Raw genomic sequence first — 22,973 nt, forward strand, 5'->3', positions numbered from 1 at the left:
AAATATATTTTTTATAAACAGGGAGTGCTCGTGTCTCTTGCGTATATAGTTGCATAACAAAGCTATGAATATGTACATGCATGATGTGCCCTATAAAAAGGAATATTTAAAGCAAATGTGTTTCACCGACAGTTTTGTTTCGCTCTACACGAGAAGAGAATGCCAATTGTATCTCCATTTGAAGAAATCAAACACAATGAGCTGCTTGCACGGTTTGTGTGCTGGGGCGAGAAGCTTACTGTGGGCTTACTGTATGTATGATATGAGGACAGGCTCACAGATTGTTTAAGATTCAAATCAGGACAAACACAATGCCGCTTCTGTTAGGAGCCAGGCAGGTGCGGGAATGGTTGCTGCCACCCAGTTCAGTACATGTCGGCGCCTCTCTCTGTTGTCTGGCAAAAATACAAAACAGAAGCTCGGAGCACCCATTTTTGGAAGGCAATAACAGGGGAAACCTGAGTGATGCTGCAGTTTTGCTGTAATTGTTGAAAAATGATGGTTTAAGAACTGCAATGTAAATGAATATTGTCTCATTCAGTAATGGTTATTGTTAATACATTGCGATCGTGGCAAAAAAGGCCACACCATAGACTTCATAATGATATTGACGGGGCGATTATTAGGAGGCCTGAATTGTTGGTGTGGCTGTCAAAGTTGATCGAGTTAATAAATGCTTAAATCCCTGAATTCTTTATAGATATGGACGCAAAACAGTCTCGATTCTTGGTTGAAAGCAAAAAAAAAAAAAGTGCCGTTAGCAAGTATTTTACGTAATAATGTCGAAGTACGATGCTAGTTATCTGTCAATGTGGCAGCCGCCATATGTAAACAGAGATTTTCCAGTAAAAATTCATATGAATAAATGCTTAAAACCCTGAATTCTTTATAGATATGGACATAAAACAGTCTCGATTCTTGGTTAAAAGCAAAAAAAACGTGCAGGTATTATTAATTTTATGTAAATATTGGGAATTATAATGCCAACGCTAATTCCTCCCATTGATTTGTTTCACACCGTTTCAAAATGCAAGCATGGTACGAAAAATATAATAATTACCTTGAGTCCTAGAAGAAATCCCTCCTGAGACAATCCCTTCTGTTTGTATGCGTAGGCCTGTCGCGATAACAAATTTTAGTGCGATAATTTATCTCATAAATTATTGTGAAATGCATATTATTGCGCCCCCCCAATTTTTTTTAACCAATTTACAATAACACAGTGAGAATACAGTGTATATTAATAGATCAAGTACACCCATTTAAACACAATAAATATTTACTCTTAAATTCAAAAATACTTTTTAAGAAATCACAACTAAAAACAATAGACCATGCCTCTTAAGTAAAAGACAACAATATAAATACCGCACAGAAAAATAAAATGTGTTTTTCAAGAAAAAAAAAAAAAATTGCACTTAATAACTTGAGCATTTAGGCAAATTAAAACTTTTCCCCTCATAGCTTCTGCAATGGTGTTCCATAGGGATGCAACGAATCGGTATGATTTTCGATACGAGGGACACGATTTTCAATCCGATTCAATACATTTAATGCTCTGGAAAAAAAAAAAAAAAAAAAATCGTTTTTTTTTTTTTTTTTTTTGCTAACGAGCCAAAATAAAATTGCCATCATATAAACATGCATTTTAGTGCATAATATTTATGTGCTTACTTCTTATTGACCTGAAAAAAATTTGTATAAAAGTGCTGAGAACAATCTTTACTGTTTGTAAAGTGAGGCGGGGCACACTGCCAATGGCATGGGAGGTAGCACATCTACTTTGCCATTTCATGATATCTAGTGTGTGCGCGCATTAAAAAAGTTAGAAAACGCCGCTGTAGTCACTTCTGCTCATTACTGCACAACACCAGCGTATTACAATCGACTTTCATAAACAGGACGAGTTTGAAGCACAGTGCTTTTAATTTGCCACTCAATATTCATCATTTCCATTCAGCTGTCCGTTGTCAAAGCGAGGCTGTTCGTAGCAGCCAAGTCGGTAACAATGTTTTGGCGGACTTCGTTGTAAATATCCGGCGTTGTGCCGAAAAATAGCCGCCCCGCGTGAAATGTCAGCCCTGACGGGAGCGTCCACACGTCAACAACACCGGCGCTCCAGAGAGAGTCCGCAGTCAATCCGTAGCACTGAGGCGGCTTGTATACGTAGAACAATAGGATATAGTGGGAACGATTGGCTCCGGCACTATTTTTTGCCGGACCTGGAACTAAGATGCATTTTGCGCAGTTGGTAACAAGGAATCCGAACTTTTAACAGCACGTCTGTGCACGCGAGGCGACAAATCGCTGCGGAAAAATTACCGCCTTCATTTTTATTTATCGTGCAATAAATGGAATTATTGCATATTGCGACAGGCTTATGTATGCGGTAAAGCTTTCGTACTTTTTCAACATAAATCCGGCGTTGGAACCCTGCCTGTGTCGCTGCGACTGAAGAGGATGTGGGATGGCCCCCTACTTGAAGGCGTGGCACACTGAAGTCGAATCTGGCCCATCAATATCATTATAAAGTCTATGGCCACACATTGGGAAGAATTATAATTGCCTTGTGCATTTGGTTCTGTAAGTTCTGAATAAAGAGATTGCTATATAACTTTTAGGCAGACGTGGGTAGAATAGCCAAATATTTTACTCAAGTAAGAGTAGCGTTTCTTCAAAATAATATTACTCTACTAAAAGTAAAATTAGTCACCCAAAAAATGTACTCAAGTACAAGCAAAAAAGTATTTGGTGAAAAAAATACTCAAATAATGAGTAACATTGTGAGTAACTGTTTTTTTTCTCACCAGTTATTCATATGAATTGTTGTTATAACTATACTGTACAATAACCATTATATAACCACATTAAGCCAAAGAAATACAAAATATATTTTTTTAAATCGTTGAATTCCGGCGAGAGAAAAAAGATGACAGAAATGAAGCATTATTCATCCAAAGAGCATGAATGCCCTCTCGTGGAAAAAAATAGTTCCTAGTTTGAATAGTGATTAGTTTCTTCACAGTTACTCCCATGAAATTAAAAGAATCATATCTCCAGTTTCCAGTAGTCAATTGGTGCCAAATAAAAACTGGGAGAGAGGTTAAAATCTGCGCTTTCGACTCATGTTGAGGGCAGCACGCTATGTCAAATACAGTGGTACCTCGACATACGAGTTTTTCGACATCCCACGTAAAATTTGACTCGCCATTTGTTTCTGCATCCGATGACATGCTTGAAATACGACAACATGACAGCGCTGCAGACGGACACACGGTGGATTTTCTTGTGAGAGAAATCAACACAGGTTCCAAAAAGGTGGTGAAACAAAGAAAAAGGTGACGCTTACCATTGAAATGAAGATGGAAATTATAGAATAGTATGAGCGTGGGGTGCGCATTGGTGAACTGGCTCAAAAATACGGCCATAGAATGTCTACGATCTCCACGGTCCTGCTCCGATCTCCGTTGGTGACAGTTATTATTGTGGTAACATCGCCAAAGAAATCGTCAGCTTCGTCAGGTTTTTATCATTTATGTCAGAACTTGTGCAACACAACACGCCTACTGTCCGCCGCGGTTTACAGTGTTCTCAACAAAGCATTAAAAGAGAAAGTAAAATCTCAACTGCACCTCTCTCTCTTTGTCACGTCAGCTACGCGGTGCGTTCAGGTACAGCACGCAAAACACGTCTGCCACATTAGAACCCGATGCATTACATTATTACAGGAATTATGATTATATTATCGGCAGTGCAAGCGGAAGATGATGGATGGATGGATGGATGGATGGATGGATGGATGGATGGATGGATGGATGGATGGATGGATGGATGGATGGATGGATGGATGGATGGATGGATGGATGGATGGATGGATGGATGGATGGATTAAGGATTTAGTGTAGGTTTTCGGGCTGTGGAACGAATTAATGGAATTAAAATGTATTCTTATGGGAAAATCCTGCTCGACATGCGACCATTTCGACTTACAAACACGGTCCTGGAACGAATTAACTTTATATGTAGAGGTGCCACTCTACTTTATTTTTTACGGTACTTTGAAGACGCCACGTGATTGAACAGGCTGGCATGATGATAGAACCGAAAGCTTGCGTATAATTGGTATAATGGAGTCATGTGATTATTGTTGCTACATGTCATTGGTGAAATTGTTTGAGCTCCTCTTTCCATCGCTGGCAAAAAAAAAACTAATATGTAGAATACAGAGGAATAATGTAACGGTAGTGTGTGTAGCCCAAAGTAGCGGAGTAAGAATAGCGTTTTTTTCTTCACAAATCTACTCAAGTAAAAATAAAATGTATGACTTAGCCAAACTACTCTCAGGAGTACATTTTTCTCAAAAAGTTACTCAAGTAAATGTAACGGAGTACATGTAACATGTTACTACCCAAGTCTGCTTCAAGGTTATGTTTGAAAGAGGTGATTCAATATTGGGGTAATTAGGTCAAAGGTCACATTCATGTCAAGCTCACAAGTGCATGTCACTGTGTTTGTAGGCAATCTATATGTTCTACGCCTTGGCTATTGTGTGCGATGATTACTTCGTCCCCTCACTGGACAAGATATGCGAGGTAATTGAGTCATTTATTGTTATATTTCATGATGTTTTATCAGAATGTTCTATCAAGAATTTTCAGAACTGTTTTTCCTTGTTTTTGTCTTACTAGCGCCTTCATCTTAGTGAGGATGTTGCAGGGGCAACTTTCATGGCTGCAGGAAGTTCAGCACCTGAATTGTTCACCTCAGTCATAGGTGAGAAACACACACGGCAGCGTCGTTTTTGTCATCCCTTCACATTTTCGTCTTACCTATGCGTACTTTCGTCTTTTCTACTTATTAGTCCTGGACATATTTTCATCATTTCACAATGTGTTTGTCTTCTTCTAGTTTTTGGTGACGAAATCTCAGACAAATTTCGTCTAGTTTTAGTCGACGATTACTCAAAATGTTTGCGTCTGTAAAATTCAAAAGTTTTTGTCCAAAAATTAATTAAATAAAGGCTTCCAACAATTTCGATGAACATTGACAGACGAGCTAATATTGTAGCGTAGCCAAGGACAGCGCCAACTTCGTGATGATGACTCATCAGGAAAAAAGTACATTATTTTCATTGAATTATACCAACTTGGACGCCACATACTGTGTTTAGAAAAATTTGCCTGAGAGTTTAAGATGACGCTTTCCACACTAAATGCTAATGCTAATGCACAAGCAAATGCCATGCTAACGCTATGAGTTACATTTAATGTGTCATGATCCCTTAGCACAAACCTTTAAAGGGAACCTCAGACTTAGACTTGTCGGCTCTAATAAGCAACAGTTGTTCTCTTTTACCTAAATATGTTAATTGAAACGCATAAAATATTTCCAGTAATTTGAAAATCTATAATATTTAGTACATGTTTTGACCTACGGCGGGCGCCATGTTTTATGCGTGCAATGGACACCCGGGGTGATGACATAGTTTGTTCACTAATGAACACTACCTGTCTTCTGCAATTCCATCTACGCATCTACGACATCCAACACATGCGCACATCGGTTAAAAGCGGCAAGCACTTACTATTTGTGTTTTTTTTTTAGTCTTTTATTACCTTTTCATTGCCTCAAAATACTTTTTGCATGTGTTTCCCTCTCATACTTTTAAGCATTGTGTTTTCTTGTGGTAGCTTTAAAGCAGATTGTTGACTGTTGACCACATTAGTCACATAGCATATTTAAACCACCCTTATTTTATATTACTACATTTAAATACTTTCTTAAGGCATCTTTAGTATGTTCTGTCTGTATGCATCTAAACAAAACAAGCTGAAAGCGCACTGTTGTGCTTTCGGTGTCAAATTCGCCACTTGTAGAACGTTTCGCCGGTGTAGCACATTTTGAAAAAAACACTGTTTTTTTTCCTACTCTAGTCTCATCCTGTCTTTCCTGTTCATTTTGCTTTTACTGCTCGTTTTGTGAAATATTGACAGTGCTGCCATGCTCATTAATGTTCCTCTCAGGTTCAAATTGAAAGGGTTGAACAGATGACATGTTTATGTCGCTAGAGTCATACTCTGGAACCCCAGCAGCGTAACCATGTGACGTCACCGCTATGCAACGTCAACAACAATTGCTACCTACTCGTTAAACTAATTTTATAAATTGTATAAAAATGAAAACTTGATATTACAACGTTTAAGTATTTTCTTAAAGTGCCCATGACGGCCAAAAGCATGTTTATTTCATATTTCACGCTGTATTTTACGATCCTGAATGAAATGGACCGCTTGAATGTGTGTTGAAGCGATCGTTTTATTTATTCAATTTTTGAATCCCGCGCCATGAAAACGAGTGACTTCCGGCTCCAGTCTCGGGTTGAGGATGAATGCGAATGTGACGTCACCCATACAGCATTGCTTTATAGCATGCAGATGGACTGCGGATTCAGCTGATTTTGTGGATGAATTCGTTTATTTTTTGCAACACGCCAGCCGAATGTGCTGCAGGGTTTTGTTGCTGCACCAGGGAGAGGCGTGTGAGCCTATTTGGGTTTCAAAAAGTTCCTGTTCACCCCGAGATTGGCCAAAACAAGTTCGACAACTGTGGGACCATTGGATTTACGAGGAGGTTAGTAAAGATCGTGTTTTGTATTATGTCAAACACTAGGATTATGGCACACGTTTTATATGGAAGTGGCTTACATTTTGTGGCTGACAATGCTCCTTGTCCACCGAGAATGCCTCTCGGCCGACGACCTTTGCATGCCCGCCGGGAGAGCGCTATACTCGGTTTATGCTCGTGCGGTTCTCAATATTGTCCAGACTTCCAGCCCCCTCTGCCCTCTTCGTGTGCCGGACAATGGACCACTATACTCAGGTTGGGCTCGGGCAGCTACGCGCTCCTCCAACCTCGGCCGGTTTGTCCCACGGTCATTCTCCAGCTGCTTTCCCGTCAAACGAGCTCTCCTGCCTGCAGCAGGGGAACAACGAGCTGTAACTTGCTCGCCGCCTGGGGGGTTACCGATCAGCGAAGACAATCGACAACCCCGCCACTGTGTGACATTCTCAGGGGTATTTTTGTGTGATTTTTCACTCAAAAGGCGAGAATAAGACTTTAAAACGCTGCTCGGTTCGGGTTAGTATGTTGGCTAGTTGTCACGCCTCTTGGTTTGTTTACGCTCTTCAAAGCCGGGGCAGGGAAATGACAAAAGCCGGACTAACTCCGGTGGTATAAAATATCGTTCGGGAGGTGCTAGAAGTCGACAGTTTTGACCATTATGGAGTAATTTTGCCCTGTCGTACTGAATAAATGCATTTTTAATATTTCATATTCCATATAGCACAAGACTGTCATTTGTCATTAGCATACCATTTATTTAGCAAATGGGGAAAAATATTTAGATAAAAAGAATATCCTGTAAAAATATTGGAGTAGAGAGATTGAAACAATGACATTTTGCTGCCCTCTTTGTCACATTTTCCTCGTTCTGAATAATTCCCACTCAATGGGTTGAATTCTAAATTAGATGAAATCGTGACCCTGCCGACATCATCCTCCAGCTGGGGACGCTAGAGTGCTATAATGACAGGCAGGGGCTAAACGGCAGATTAAAAGACATCATCCTCCATCATCATCCTCTGCGCTTTGCCAAATTGTTGTATATAGTCGAATCGTCTCAAAATATGATTCTAATTCAAATAATGATGCTATTTAATACTTTTTTATCCTGTCACGGGCACTTTAAGGCATCTTTAGTATGTTCTGTCTGTATGGATCTAAACAAAACAAGCTGAACGCACACGGTAGTACTTTGGGTGTCAAATTCGCCTCTTGTAGGACGTTTCACCGGTGTAGCACATTTTAGGAGAACACCATTTTTGCCCAACTCTTGTATAGGACTGTTAAAATGTTATGTAAAAAAAATACAAATCTGCCACACATGCATTTTATCTCCAAAAAGAAAACAATCTTCCAACATCCGATTTACGTACACAAGTGTTAACAACAAGCATAATAAAGGGCTTGTGTAGCGTTTCCACCAATATTTATTATTTAATTTATTCCACGGACAGCACGGAGGTTTCCCCAGCTGCTGCAGTTATCTGAATCTGACGATGACGTGTCACGTCAATGTGCGAATGCACGCAGCAAAGCAAAACGCCTGGTCCCATTTACCGGTATACGTTCAATTTGCTAACATACTGAAATGTGATCACCAGAGATAGTTAGCTCTGATTGGTTCAAATGTGCATGTTTTCTGGAACAGCAAAAACATTTTTTTAAATGTTGAATTGATGCAACAAAAAAAGGGCAATGCAACATAAAATGGATCAAATCTTTGAGAGCATCGAAAGAGTTAAAGTGGCTTATTTATCATATTTAGTTTTATTTGCTCTGATGGGGAGGTTCAGAACATCTTAGCTGTCAATGTGCACTTTGGACTTATATTTGTTCATTTATGTTAGGCTACTTTTTCATTTCCTTATGATTTAAAAAAGTCAATGTTTGCGCGATCTTCAAAATATATTCCATTTCACTCTGCATAATATAATTCATTTGTACTCATTTTACTGAATTTATGTTACTCAAAAATCACAACAAAAAGGTAATGTTTACATTAACTTCAATCTTAATATATATCTTATGTTATTAAGTATTTAAAATATGGCATTTAGTATGTGAGGAAATGAGGAAAAATAAAAATCAGGAGATGGAGGTTGAGGTTATTGCTGTTTTTGTTCACTTTTATTTTGCAAATCATTGAAAAAAATTCAATTTTGGATGAAAATCAGTTTTTGTATGTGTTATAGAAACAACTGTCCAAAACTGTTTTCTTTGCATTTCAGTAGTTTTGAGTAGTTTTAACCACTTTCACCCCTGGATAAACACATCTTAATTGGCTATAGTTAACCAGAAATTCAGAATGCCAACGCAAACCCATGCAGAATTCATTTGAAAAATTCGAGTAACGTTGAAATTAGTATGGCAACACGATCAAATCATTTTTCATGTTCAGTAAATGTAGCTTGTATGTCTGCTTCGCAGGAGTATTTATTACTAAAGGGGATGTTGGTGTTGGCACCATTGTGGGTTCAGCTGTCTTCAATATCCTCTGCATTATTGGAGTATGTGGCTTATTTTCTGTGCAGGTAAAGTACATTTTATTAGTAGTAAACTATTTCACTATCAAGAATTGTTGTTTCAGTCACATGTATGTAATGTTCTGGTTTCCCAAATCCTCCAAGTCTCTCCCTATCTGGCATTGAGGAAACTGTACTGTCTAAGGACAAAAACAATGGATTAAAATCCAAGTGAAATAAATTCTTTCTTTGTGGCGACTCATTCATAAGGCAATCAAGTCTGCTTTGAGACATCGCATTTATCTCTCGAACCGTGTCTGAAGACGGTTCAAGCTCAGGACAGAGAGTGTTAAAAAGAATAGCACAAGGAGAATAGAACACTTGTCCTCCAATTTCAGAAGTTTTTTAAGGGAAAAAAAGCCTTCAATGACCAGCTGAAATGATAATTGAGCTCATTAATGTCAAGGAGAAATGGACTGAATGAAGAAAACATCAGAGAAAGCCATCAGTCCTTTTTTCATACCACTGGCAGATTTGAATAGCTTCTTTCTGTTATTAATGCACACCACAGTTCATAAAGAGAAAGTGCTCTCAGCTCCCTTTCGTGTTACAAATCAGAAAATCCTGCCTGTCCCTTGCTCTCCTTTAATCCCAAAAGCAACAGAGAAACATACTTGAAAGAATGTTTTTCTTATTTAGATTACATGTTACGCAAGAATGACACAGAGTGTCTTTTAACTTGTTAGAAGTGTACTGTCAGTTACTCAACTGGACTATTCTATTATATTAAAATAGAGTAACACTTTATAATAACTATCCATTTTACTAGTTAATAGATCATTAGTAAACTGTTGATAAATGATTTATTGTTGATTTGTGAAGTATTTGTTAACAGTTTGTTAAGCATTTACAGGGTGTTCTTAACCTGAAACACAGTTTGTGTAGAAACGTTTCAAGTTTTTGTGTGTAACGTTTGGCATTTCTATCTTTTCAGGTTAAGAAATGCCGTTCACTTCAAAAGAAAAGGCATTTTGCAGGCAGCGCTCATGTTGCACATTTATGAAAATTTGCCATAGAATCAACAAATATTTGTACTTTTCTTTGTATATTTAACCAATAAAACTTATGACCTTCAACATAAAGTGTATATAGTTTTATTAAGATCCATCAACTAGCATGGGCATTTGGAATGGTGTCAACCATATTGGAACACCCTGTAAATGCTTAACAAACTGTTAACAAATACCCTAATTTTCAGACTATAAGCCGCTACTTTTTTCCTTCATATTGATACTTGTGGCTTATAGTCCAGTGCGTCTTATTTGTGGATTCATTTGGGTTAATAGGTAACACTTTATTTAACAGCAGGGTCATAAGACCGTCATAATTATGACATGACACTATCATGGGCATGACTGAATGCTTATGACAGATGTCATTCAGTGTCAACCGGCAAATTATGTCACTAACTTCATTTATGTCCATCTTGGATCTTTTACATCCATTCAAAAGTGAGATAATTTGCCAGATAACACTAAATGGCATCTGTTCTTAGCATTCATTAATGCTCATGACAGTGACATGTCATAATTATGATTGTCTAATGACAGTCTTATGGTATATACTGTATTTGACAGTGTTAGCAAATACCATAACTTGCAATTAATGTAACAACTGGAACAGTAACTGAAGAAATATTTAGCACAGAAAATTAGTTTTGATTGTTATTGACATCTGTAGCACTGCAATGTATGCTAGGAGGCATGTTGGACGACAACAGTGTTACAGCAGGTGGCAGCAGAGGTTGACCGTCTCCCCCAATGGAACCAGTGACGGTCAAATGAAGCTTCTTGAAGCAGTGAAGCTTTGCAGCCAATTGGTTCAAAGCTGCATGATGGTTCATTTGGTCTTATGACAGTCGTATGATGCCGCTGTCAAATAGTGTTACCGGTTAATATCTTTTGGTGAGAATAGCTGCGGCTTATAGTCCAGTGCAGCTTAGCTGTGAACAAATGCCGTTTTCGTGCCAAATTTGGTGGGTAGCGGCTTATAGTCAGGTGCGCCTTATAGTGCAAAAATTAGGGTACTTCACAAATCGACAATAAATCATTTATCAACAGTTTACTAATGATCTATTAACTAGTAAAATTGATAGTTATTATAAAGTGTTACCAAATACAGTATGTACAAGTTCTATCAGTATTGACGATATTACAATGTGTGTCGTTATTTAAAGAAGAAATACACTGTTGTGTAAGCAGAAAATATTGCCTTTATTCATAGTCAATTATTTTGCGAGTCTGTAAAATTGAATATTTGCACTTTTTCCCTCCCTTAGACCATCCACCTGTCCTGCTGGCCTCTACTCAGAGACTCTACCTACTACACTCTATCAATCTCAGCACTGATTGTGGTAAGTTATTACTTTTAACAGCAGATTTATAATAATGTCACTAATATTTGTACATGTTTTCTCTAGCTGAGGCTCTAGGAAAGGTTTTTGACTTTTTCTCTCAGACCACACCATTAGATACCCTGGCACAATCAAATAGGATACAAGAATTGCGGTGGCAGGAGCTCTAGGTTGTCTGTCTGTGAGACGATCTGTGCAAAGACGTGGTTAAAATGCGGTAAAAATATGTACAAACTAGGGCTGTCAAAATTATCGCGTTAACGCCCGGTAGTTAATTTTTTTAATTAATCACGTTAAAATATTTGACGCAATTAACGCACATGTCCTGCTCAGAAAGTATTCTGCCTTTTGGTAAGTTTTACAGCAAGGTTTTTTGCGCTGTCCAACAGCGAACTCTTGTGGTCGCTTTGCGACATGGTTTATTTTCTTCTTCTTTTCTTTCTTCATTATGGCTGCACGACGTCTCGGGCTGATAATGTTGTGCTTATATGATCCTTGGACAAGATTTGTCCGTAAGTATGGTTGTTGTAAAGAATGTACATATTATGTTAGTAAGCGAAATGTTATATTTTTTGTATGAAACGCTGTTTGTTTATGTTTAGTGAACCTGTATAGCGTGCTAAGCTAACGTTGTTGCTATTGCAATGCTTGTGTACTTTTATTTTGTAGTTTTACGACGGTCTAAAGAGGACAATGGTTTGAGGCCATTTTATTAATAAATCAGATGAAAAAGGAAGAAGTCTAATTATTAAGGCGTCGTTCACTAGCTGTCTAGCTTTGGAAAAAGTAGACGCTTCGGAGTGAGGACAGCATAGACAGATTTAAATGACAGTAGAGTGAAATGCCCACTACAGTCCTTATGTACCGTATGTTGAATGTATATATCCATCTTGTGTCTTATCTTTCCATTCCAACAATTTATTTTACAGAATATAATTTTCAGAAAAATAAGGCATATTTTATAGATTTGAATTGCGATTAATTGCGATTAATTACGATTAATTAATTTTTAAGCTGTAATTAACTCGATTAAAAATTTTAATCGTTTGACAGCCCTAGTACAAACGTTATCATTTCTCTTGTAGCACCGCTTTAGCTAGGCGGGGAGACAAGAAAAGCCTGGCATCCCGCCAGGCTTATAATGCAATGGGGTAAACCCTGTCATATACACAACTAATTGAATGATACCCAATGCTTTTTTTTTTCCTTGGGTGCAATGTTAGGGTCGTAAAGTAGCAATATGTAAGATTGGAAGCAAAAAAAGTTACTGCAACCAGGATCAAAATATTGAACTGAACAACACCCCTACACCTTTGAGCTGCCAGATGCTAAGTATACATTCCATTAGTATCGGCATAGGCGGATCTATTATTAAGGCAAAGTAGGCGATTGTCTTAGGCCCCCAGTCAGTCGGGGGCACCCAACCAGTTACCCCTGCCCCAACAAGCAAGGGCCTGGACCACCGGAGCCAGCAGCACCCCCAACTCTTTGTCATGTAAAATTATGTCAGCGTACCAAACAAACAAATAAAAAAACAAAAAAGAAAGGCATTTGAATGCTGGATTTATATCACCCCCCCCACACACACACACATACACACACACACACGCACTACAATGGACTGTTCCATGACTACGGACTGAGCATAACTATACAGTAACAGTCGAAATTTTTAGGGAGGGTCGTATGTCTAACTAACGACATATTTTATTGAAGTTGCTAAGCCTGTCGCGACATGAAATGAGTCAATTTATCGCAAGGTAAATAAAAATGAGGGCGGTACTTTTCAAGGCTGCGTTTTATCTACTATTGCCTGGGATAAAAGAAGAGTTTTGTCGAATCCCTGATCATGTTGTGGAATGAACAGTAGAAGCTAGTAACGTTAGCTTTTATTTTCCTGACATGTTTCTGCGAACACTTCCGCCTTCGGACCCTCTGACGAAGGTGGAAGTGTTCGCCGAAACATGTCAGGTAAATAAACCACCTACTATTGCCTGGGATAAAAGAAGAGTTTTGTCGAATCCCTGATCATGTTGTGGAATGAACAGTAGAAGCTAGCGACGTTAGCTTTTATTTACCTGATATGTTTCGGCGAACACTTCCGCTTTCGGACCCTCTGACGAAGGTGGAAGTGTTCGCCGAAACATGTCAGGTAAATAACCACCTACTATTGTCTGGGATAAAAGAAAAGTTTTGACGTATTTTAAGTGTAGGCAAAATGAACCCAATACAACTATGATCGGGGACTGCCACGAGTTAGCTTTCGGCTAACGTCGCTAGCTTCTACTGTTCATTCCACAACACGATCAGGGTTTTGCCTCGAGTTACCTTTCGGCTAACGTAGCTACCTTGTACCGTTCATTCCACAACAGTTGGCAGCTCTGCTTTGACAAAGTCATCAGCCATCTATCCAAAAATCACATTTACTTTTTTGCAAATCCTTGATCGTAAGCAGACCGGTTGAGGAAGCAGGCATCTGCGAAGTGTTTGTAGCAGAGAACACCACTCGATGATAGCGTGAAATTCCTTCGCTTCTTGCAAACAAAAGATGTACATTTACGTGCCCTGCTATCCTTTGGCCACTCATACAACTTTTCTTTAGATTGAGAACAATACATCGCCACACACCGCCATGGAATCTTACCGAGAAGCAATGCAACAATACTGTTCTATGGCGGACTTCCCTCGCAGTTCTCTGTGTGACGTAATTTCCGAAGATTTCCGAAGATTGTCGAAGAAAAGCATTTTCGTTGTCAAGGGCGTTGCTATGGGTTAAACAAAGAATCTGGAAGGGTTGCATTAAAAAAAGGATAACGATAATATGCTTATAATTGTTTAGCCATTAATATTATTCAAAAACATGGTTGGCCAACCTTGCTTCCCATTTGGTCTTTAAAAGGAGGATTGGTGACTAAAATTGTTTGCAAATGTTTTTTTAAATGTGACGACAATCTGGAATTTTGCTATTTTAGCAAAAGACACTTGCTCAATGTACATAGTCTGCTTTAGTGGGCCACCCAAATCATGTGATATGCCAGATCTGGCCCCCAGCCCTTGAGTTTGACACCTGTACCTTCTTAAGAATGATACAATTCTGCAACCAAGTCCTAATGTGCAAACATATTAGACACTGTAAGTTTACCTCATGGTGTAACTAGTGCGCGTATTGCATTGTTTTTATACCGCACATACAAATAAGAATTTCCAATGAACTAACAGTGTATTTTTCCCTTTTCTGCCTTATAACAGTTCATTTATGATGAAAAAGTAGTTTGGTAAGTGTCATTTATGTTATTGTTCATTATAATCCAACACTGGGCTATATTAAAGTTCCCATAAATGTTCATAAGACCTTTACCGTGCTTTTCAGGTGGGAAGCACTCACCTTGATCCTGATGTATTTCGTCTATATTTTGATAATGAAGTAAGTTTGATCATGAAAACCGTAGAGAACAGTTTCCTTGAAGATAAGTGTTTGATATGTGTTCCAGACTTAACTCCCACGTGGTTCGATTTCTGGAGAGGAGGAAGAAGAACTCGGCCAGCTTGAGGAATGGAGCCGCTAATAACGGCGAGCTAGATGATGGCTCTGATGCTACTGCTGTCCTGTTGAAAAAAGGTATACAGTTAGGCAAATGCCGGAATGAGATTTTGACGGTATAATAACCGAAAGCAAAAATACCGCAGTTTCACGGTATCACGGTATTGCAATTATAGCTCTAAAATATGTTATTTAGAGATGTATGGGTTAAAAAAAAAAAATCAGTTGAACATGATTTATTTGTCACAACATATTTGCAAATTGGAACAGCAACATCAATATAATGTTAAAATAAAGAAATAAAATGACAAAAATATTGTAAATAATACTGAAATATTTTAAATAAAATAATTGTTTTCCATAAAAGTAAAAAAAAAAAAACACTTCTAAATAAAATTAAAACATTGCAGGCACTTCAATGACTTTAAAGCTCCATCTCAAAACTTTCGAAATATTTCTCTCTCAGTCTAAGTTATGATGCAGGAATGTGAGTATGTTCACCTTTTCTGGGTTAATATACCACTACTACTATTAATATTAATTAGTCGAATGTTAACGGAGACTGAGCGCATGTGTATGACTCTTATCATTATTTACACATTATACACCACCACACACACCTTCTCTCAACACGTAAAGTCACTAGAAAGAAAAAATACCACAGGCTGTATTATGGAAATGTTATTTTGAACAGATGAATACAGTGGCAGAAGACTTTACAGTACGTAGTAAATACGCTTATAGTGAGGATAGCGAGGAAACAAGTTAGCCAACTTGGCATGCTAACAAGCCACGTTAATAGCCTCCTTAACAAGCTTACGTTATAGCATTTGTTTTACCATCGCTGAACACAAGAAACACGCTTGAGTGAACTCTCATGCACTGCTTGCCAAAAGTATTGGCACCCCTGCAATTCTGTCAGATAATGCTCAATTTCTCCCAGAAAATGATTGCAATTACAAATGCTTTGGTAGTAATATTTTCTTTTATTTTGCTTGCAATGAAAAAACACAAAAGAGAACGGGAAAAAAATTAAATCATTATCATTTTACACAAAGCTCCAAAAATGGGCCGGACAAAAGTATTGACACCCTCAGCCTAATACTTGGTAGCACAACCTTTAGACAAAATAACTGCGAACAACTGCTTCCGGTATCCATCAATGAGTTTCTTACAATGCTCTGCTGGAATTTTAGACCATTCTTCTTTGGCCAACTGCTTGAGGTCTCTTGAGATTTGAAGGGTGCCTTCTCCAAACTGCCATTTTCAGATCTCTCCACAAGTGTTCTATGGGATTCAGGTCTGGACTCATTGCTGGCCACTTTAGAAGTCTGCAGTGCTTTCTCTCAAACCATTTTCTGGTGCTTTTTGAAATATGTTTTGGCTCATTGTCCTGCTGGAAGACCCATGACCGCTGAGGGAGACCCCGCTTCCTCACACTGGGCCCTACAGTATTGCTGCAACATTTGTCATTTCTCGCTGCATTTTTGGGACATAAAAAATAGCTAATACCGTACTACGGTATGACGGAAAATTTTAGTGGTTTTGAAAGCATGACGTTTTCATACCACAGCAAACCTTGAAACCAGTAACCGGCACATGCCTATATACGGTACTGTGTAAAAGTTTTACTTCTTGAGTTCTAGTCCTCATCTTCTTCCAATTGCAGTTGTTATATTAGACATACGGTTTGTTTCGAGTAGTGTTGCACAGATACGGACACTTGTATCAATGATAGAGGTCCAAACATCAGAGTTTATCACTAGTAAACGTCCAATCCGTTTGAAATGAGAGGGTGGCAGCGAATGAATGTGCATTCATTCGCTGTCAACCCTCCCAGTTCGAATGGATCTAATGCCATCAGTGACATGCAATGAGTTAAGCAGTGTAATGATTGCAGTTACTTTATATTCAAGTGAGTATGCAGTAATTTAACATCAAAAGATTTTTTTATATTATTAAAACATGGTTCATTTCGTCCTTTGCGCTTTGCTGTGTTTACGTTTCGAAAGACTTCTTCTGTAGTTGTTGGTATCTGCATCAGGAAACTGCCTACGCAGCCCCCATCATCCATCAGATCCACATCTGTGAAGGTCTTTCCTTCCCCATTAGAAAAGCCCCAAACCGTCCTGGGGGACTCAATTGAGTTGCGTACTGTCTCTTCTTGTTCTTTTATCATCATGCACGGTTTTTAGCCAGAATTTCAGTGGGTTGCCTTTACATTCTGGACGACTCTGGGTGCTTATCTTTACAAAGTCAAAAGATGCGCCCCCAGCTGGAAACCAAGCCCTGCCATTTCTCGCCTTTCCAGTCGTTGGTCAATAGGATGATTCATCTGCCTGGTCCACCGAGAGATGTGTGTACATAGAGGGTGGACTCCCTCAGGGTTGGTGCTCACATAGTTTAGCCGGTTAGTCGAAGCCGTTGTCCGGGGGGTGGTGTCGCCATACACAAGCGAAACACTAGAAGCCATATGTGAGCTAGCAGTGTTGTCACAGATTACTTGAAAAAGTAATTTAATTACTGATTACGCCTCAAAAAAGTAATCTTGTTACTTTATTGATTACTTCATCATCAAAGTAACTAAGATACTTTAAAAGTAATTTATTAGTTACTTTTTACCATTTTTTTCTCTCTTTGTGGCCTCAACATAAGAATGACAACAGAAAAATGTTGCATGTAATTGACTTACTGATAATTGAATTTAAAGGGGAAGATCACAATTTTCACATAAGGCTTAATCTTCCAGTTAGCAAAGGTTTAATTAGTCGATGGAGTTGATTTCAACCACCTTTGACTCGCGCTAGCTTAACCAATCCAGAGCCCTGAAACTAACAAATACAGTAACTGACCAACTGCATGGTTTTTTTATTTATATCAACTCCATCGACTAATTAACCCCCCGCTAACTCGACGATTAAGCCTAATATAAAAAATTCTGAACTTCAGGTTAGGCTTTAGGGGTTACCAACTTACCAGCATATCAGTGCCAATCTAAAACGGTGGAGGCGAGCGCGGAGGCGAGCGCGGATGCGCGCGCACAACCCGGAAGTACGCCGTACACACATGCGGTCAGTTTGGCCACAAACCATGGCGGTAATTAAGCACTTTACACTCAATCAGACTTACAACACATCCCAAAGATGCTAAACAGACATGTCACCTCACGGCATAAATGTGCAACACGAATGTCATGTAAATCATGCTTGCCAACTTGGAGCGATGACTGCCCGTATTTGCAATGAAAGATAGGAAACGGCCGCGCATGTAGGGGGCCCAAACTATCGCTGATACCATCCAGAATGAAGGAAAAATACTCACGTTCATTCATGCATGTACACAGATCAATATTCCCTCGCACGTCTCAACACTCGGCTCGAATATGCAACCGCACTGGCAGCCTGGCCCACGGCTTTCTCAGTCCCAAAACACTTAGGGCGTGTGACTCGAGAGCAAAACAGGAAGTCGCTGTGAGCGGTTACCATGGAAACACGTACCAGGAACTTTTTTCTAGCATTTTCTATTCAAAATGCTCTTCGTAAATGACTACAGTATTCTTCATTCTACATACATTACGAGGTACTAACAAGATAGTAACGCAAAGACACTAAGGCAGACATGTCCAAAGTCCGGCCCAGGGGCCAAATGCGGCCCGTGGTCAAATTTCATCCGGCCCCCAGCCTCTGTCATAAAATCAATAACGTCTGGCCCGCACACAGACTTAAAAAATTGTTCAGCAGTACTGCAACCAGCATATGAAGTAGCTTACACACGAAATGCTGCTCCTCATTTACCCACTAAAAGGCAGCAGCACTTTAACCCTTTATTGCCAAATGTATCACATTTGATACACTTAAAATTTCACGATTTTGAGACCAATTTAGAATTTTGACATTTCTTTTTGGAAAAAAAAAAAATGATGGATGCAAGTCAACACATGCATCTGCAGGTTCCATGAGAAAAAAACATGATTTGGCATGGGTTATAGATATTAGAGCGCTTATTACACATATTCAATTTGACTTTTCTTTTTACAAATTTGAAAAATAGGTTTCATTAGGACCCTATTTTTCAAACTTTGGGATTATCTGATAATTGCTTCATGTTGCAGGTATTTAAGGGCTAAGCAACATTACTCCGTGTGACCCATTACTTCCATTTTCTAAAATGGCGACATTCAACAACAACAAAAAAGTTGACTGTGACGGCCGACGCTTCAAGGATAGGGAGAAATTGGACTATTTCTTCACTAAAATACACAGCAACTGTGTCTTGCCTCATTTGTAAAGAGACAATCGCTGTTTTTAAAGATTTCAATGTGAGGCGAGATTATAAAACAAGACACGCTGACATGTACGACAAGATTACAGGGAATATACGCAGCGAGGAATTGACGCAACTTGAAGCTAGTTTAATTTCACAGCAGTAGTATTTCGCAAGAGCCTGAGAGTTGAAAGAGAACGCCACAAAGGCTAGTTGCGAGATTGTTAAAATTATTCATTAAAAAAATATTAAAGTAAATGTGACACACTGAGTGGCTTGCTAAATTTTGCTTAAATATATTGTTCTACGTAAAAAGGACGTGAGCCAAGGTCGCCCCCCCCCACATTTTTACCACGCCAAATCTGGCCCCCTTTGCTAAAAGTTTGGACAGCCCTGCACTAAGGAAACCAACTTAAATCAGATTACTGGTTTGAAATAAATGAACGCGTTAGATTACTCGTTACTGAAAGAAAGTAGTCAGATTACAGTAACGCGTTACTTACTGGATTTACTGTAATCTGGTTACTTAGTAACGAGTTACTGACAACCCTGGTGAGCTAGTCTGGAAAGGGGGAACCAAATAGGGTCCAGGCCATTCGAAAATACGACTGCCTCTTTACGTGAGGTACTATCCCTGACCGCTTCCAGACCGACCCCCCATTTAAACACGGTAACAGTTAAAGATGTCCCGATCGATCAGGATCGGGTCCGATCACGTCATTTTCAAAGTAGCGGAATCGGCAAAAAAATATCGGACATGCCTTTTTTTAATATATATATATATATTTTTTAATTAAATCGTTTTCTAATTGTATTTAACGTTACAGACAAAATGTCTTACACTCATCCAGAGTCTTTAGTTTTGGCGTAAAGTAGGGCTATCAAATTTATCGCGTTAACAGCGGTAATAACGTTAAAAAATTTAACGCAATTAACGCATGCGCTGCACAACCCACTCACGCATTGTCGGGTTCAATCTATAATGGCGCTGTTTTACCTATATATAGAGCTAAAAGGCAGCGTAAAATGAGTAGAGAGAATTTTGGCAGCCTTTGGAGCTTTTTTTTAATTGGTTAAAGCCTTACAATCCCTCTCTCAACAATTAGAAATATCGTGGGAAGCAACGTGGGGAAGAAAGGTAGTAGTTGATCTTTTTCTTAACACCCTATGTTATTTCCCAACGCAGAGAAGATATATCAATTGGTGCCACCACGCACAGTCATGGTTGCACTTCGCATCATGCATTTGGGCAGAACAGTTAAATGGCTACAGTATCATTTACTGAAAGCTCAACAAATACACTAATGGCAATATTTAGTCACAATATACAAAGTCACATTTATCCTTTAAGAATTACAAGTCTTTCTATCCGTGGATCCCTCTCACAGAAAGAATGTTAATAATGTAAATGCCATCTTGAGGATTTATTGTCATAATAAACAAATACAGTAATTATATACTGTATGTTGAATGTATATATTCGTCTGAGTTTTATTCATTTATTTCTTAATGCATTGCCAAAATGTATATGATCGGGAAAAATTATCGGGAATGATTGGAATTGAATCGGGAGCACACAAAAAAAGCAATCGGATCGGGAAATATCGGCAGATACTCAAACTAAAACGATCGGTATCGGATTGGGAGCAAAAAAACATGATCGGAACAACCCTAGTAATAGTACATTATTAGTATTGGCCAGTACCACACAGTTAGGTATCGGAATCAGGAACCAAATAATAGTATCGGTGCGACACTGGTTTCAAGGCATTCATAGGGTCTATTAGTGTATGTTATTATCGGAAGGAAGATAGACTAATAAAGGAGAATGTTGTCACTATTATAGTGCTTATGGTAGTGTACTGTTCTTTGCATGTTATAAAGCAAACCGCCACAGAAAGACATCAGTTCTGATGGTTGACGAGCTGCTGTCAGCGTACCCCCACCAGCTGTCCTTCTCCGAGGCCGGCATGAGAATCATGATCACCAGCCATTTCTCCCCAAGAACCCGCCTCACGATGGCCTCACGAATGCTCATCACTGAGGTAAAGAGCCACACTTTCACACTTAATCGCTTTGGCTGTGGTACGTCACACGGTTCAAACCATAATAAGTCTGATGTATCATACAGAGGCAACGTCTGATCAACACACGGACTTTGACCAACGGTGACTCAGACGGGCCAGTGAAAGGGTCAAACAAACGTACCATAGAAAATGGACTGTCCGGAGCAGAGCGGGGTGTCAACTTGCGGCGTGAGGATCACGTGGCGGGCAATGACACGGAGAATGAAGATAATGAGAACAATGAGAATGATGAGGATGAAGAGGAAGAGGATGGAGAGGGACCTTTTGTGCCATTCCAGTGTCCAGGTAAATAAATTCATTATTTCAACTTTCAACTAAAATCAGAAGGAATATAATAAACTTGATACAACCGACACAGAAACTAGTATTTTGTGAATATACATTTTACTCATAACAATGCGGCTCACCAAAAGCTATGATGCTTTCAGTACACTTGCTTCCTAAAATGCTTAAAATATTTGCATTACAGCTGGTGTCTGCAACAAGGTGAAGTGGCTGCTAGCCTGGCCTCTTTGCCTGCTGCTTTACTTCACCGTGCCCAACTGCTCCACACCTCGATGGGAGAACTGGTTTATGCTGTCTTTCGTCAGCTCAACCCTTTGGATCGCTGCCTTCTCTTACATCATGGTTTGGATGGTGAGAGCTTTCAAAGTCATACCCAGACAGACTTATTTCCAGAGAAAATAATTTAGAAATAGCATATTCTCTTTAAACTCAAATTGAAGAAAAATCCATCTAGATTATATAGACCAAGTGTGTCAAACTCACATTATTGTTATGGTTTCCTTCAGGCGGCCATTTTGTCTGTCAAGCCGTATGAATATTTAACTAGGGTGACCAAACGTCCTCTTTTGCCCGGACAAGTTCTACTTTCACATAGTATCCTCGTTGTCTGGGCGGGTTTTATACAGATTGTTGACGACAGAGCAAAAAATTTTTCTGACCCATGTTTCAATAATTGTTGTTGAAACGCCATATGGTGAGGTAATCGACATCGTGAACCTTGTATCATAAATCGTATCGTATCCGGTAGTACACAGATATTCACGCCCCTAGGAAATTCTGGGCATTTTCAGCACAAATTATCTTGTAAACCAGATACAAATTTACCTACCACAAATCATTTGTCTCACAGGTAACAGTGATTGGTTTCACTCTTGGCATCCCGGACGTCATCATGGGCATCACCTTCTTGGCAGCTGGGACCAGCGTCCCTGATTGTATGGCCAGCCTCATTGTGGCAAGACAAGGTAGTCAATCACAAACAAATGCCATCATCCTTCCGTTCCATTTTGGTGAAAAGTGGGTGGCGGTGAGGGGAGACAACTCAATAGGGATCCTTCCACAATCCTTTGATCTGTGCTTTTCAAGCTCCTGTCATCAAATATTTAAACACTTCTGGTTTTCTGGGCTTGTGGAAAGGTACGCCCTTGCCATCACTCTGCTACTTTTTGCACACATCGTATTGCTGAGACATGACGACACCACGATGACCTTTTGAACTGCTACCTTCGTCGTCTCTATAATCTCTATTTTCCGCCGACTGTAGCTTTCTTTCCCTTACCTACATCTTACTGTGCTTCTGT

The 22,973-nt window shown here is 39.2% G+C and overlaps 1 protein-coding gene across 1 annotated transcript in view; it reads left to right on the forward strand.

Moving 5' to 3' along the window:
- Positions 1–22,973, forward strand: part of slc24a3 (solute carrier family 24 member 3) — a 127,599-nt gene that overhangs the window by 85,913 nt on the left and 18,713 nt on the right. Inside the window, exons 4-14 of the mRNA XM_057848739.1 lie at positions 4,518–4,592; positions 4,689–4,773; positions 9,049–9,152; positions 11,422–11,496; positions 14,746–14,771; positions 14,867–14,920; positions 14,988–15,115; positions 21,185–21,345; positions 21,432–21,672; positions 21,857–22,023; positions 22,523–22,637. Of these exons, the coding sequence (XP_057704722.1) occupies positions 4,518–4,592; positions 4,689–4,773; positions 9,049–9,152; positions 11,422–11,496; positions 14,746–14,771; positions 14,867–14,920; positions 14,988–15,115; positions 21,185–21,345; positions 21,432–21,672; positions 21,857–22,023; positions 22,523–22,637 (1,231 nt within the window). The remainder of the gene's footprint in view (positions 1–4,517; positions 4,593–4,688; positions 4,774–9,048; positions 9,153–11,421; positions 11,497–14,745; positions 14,772–14,866; positions 14,921–14,987; positions 15,116–21,184; positions 21,346–21,431; positions 21,673–21,856; positions 22,024–22,522; positions 22,638–22,973) is intronic.

This window comes from Corythoichthys intestinalis, chromosome 10, assembly GCF_030265065.1.
Source record: "Corythoichthys intestinalis isolate RoL2023-P3 chromosome 10, ASM3026506v1, whole genome shotgun sequence".
In the NCBI taxonomy this organism is placed as follows: domain Eukaryota; kingdom Metazoa; phylum Chordata; class Actinopteri; order Syngnathiformes; family Syngnathidae; genus Corythoichthys; species Corythoichthys intestinalis.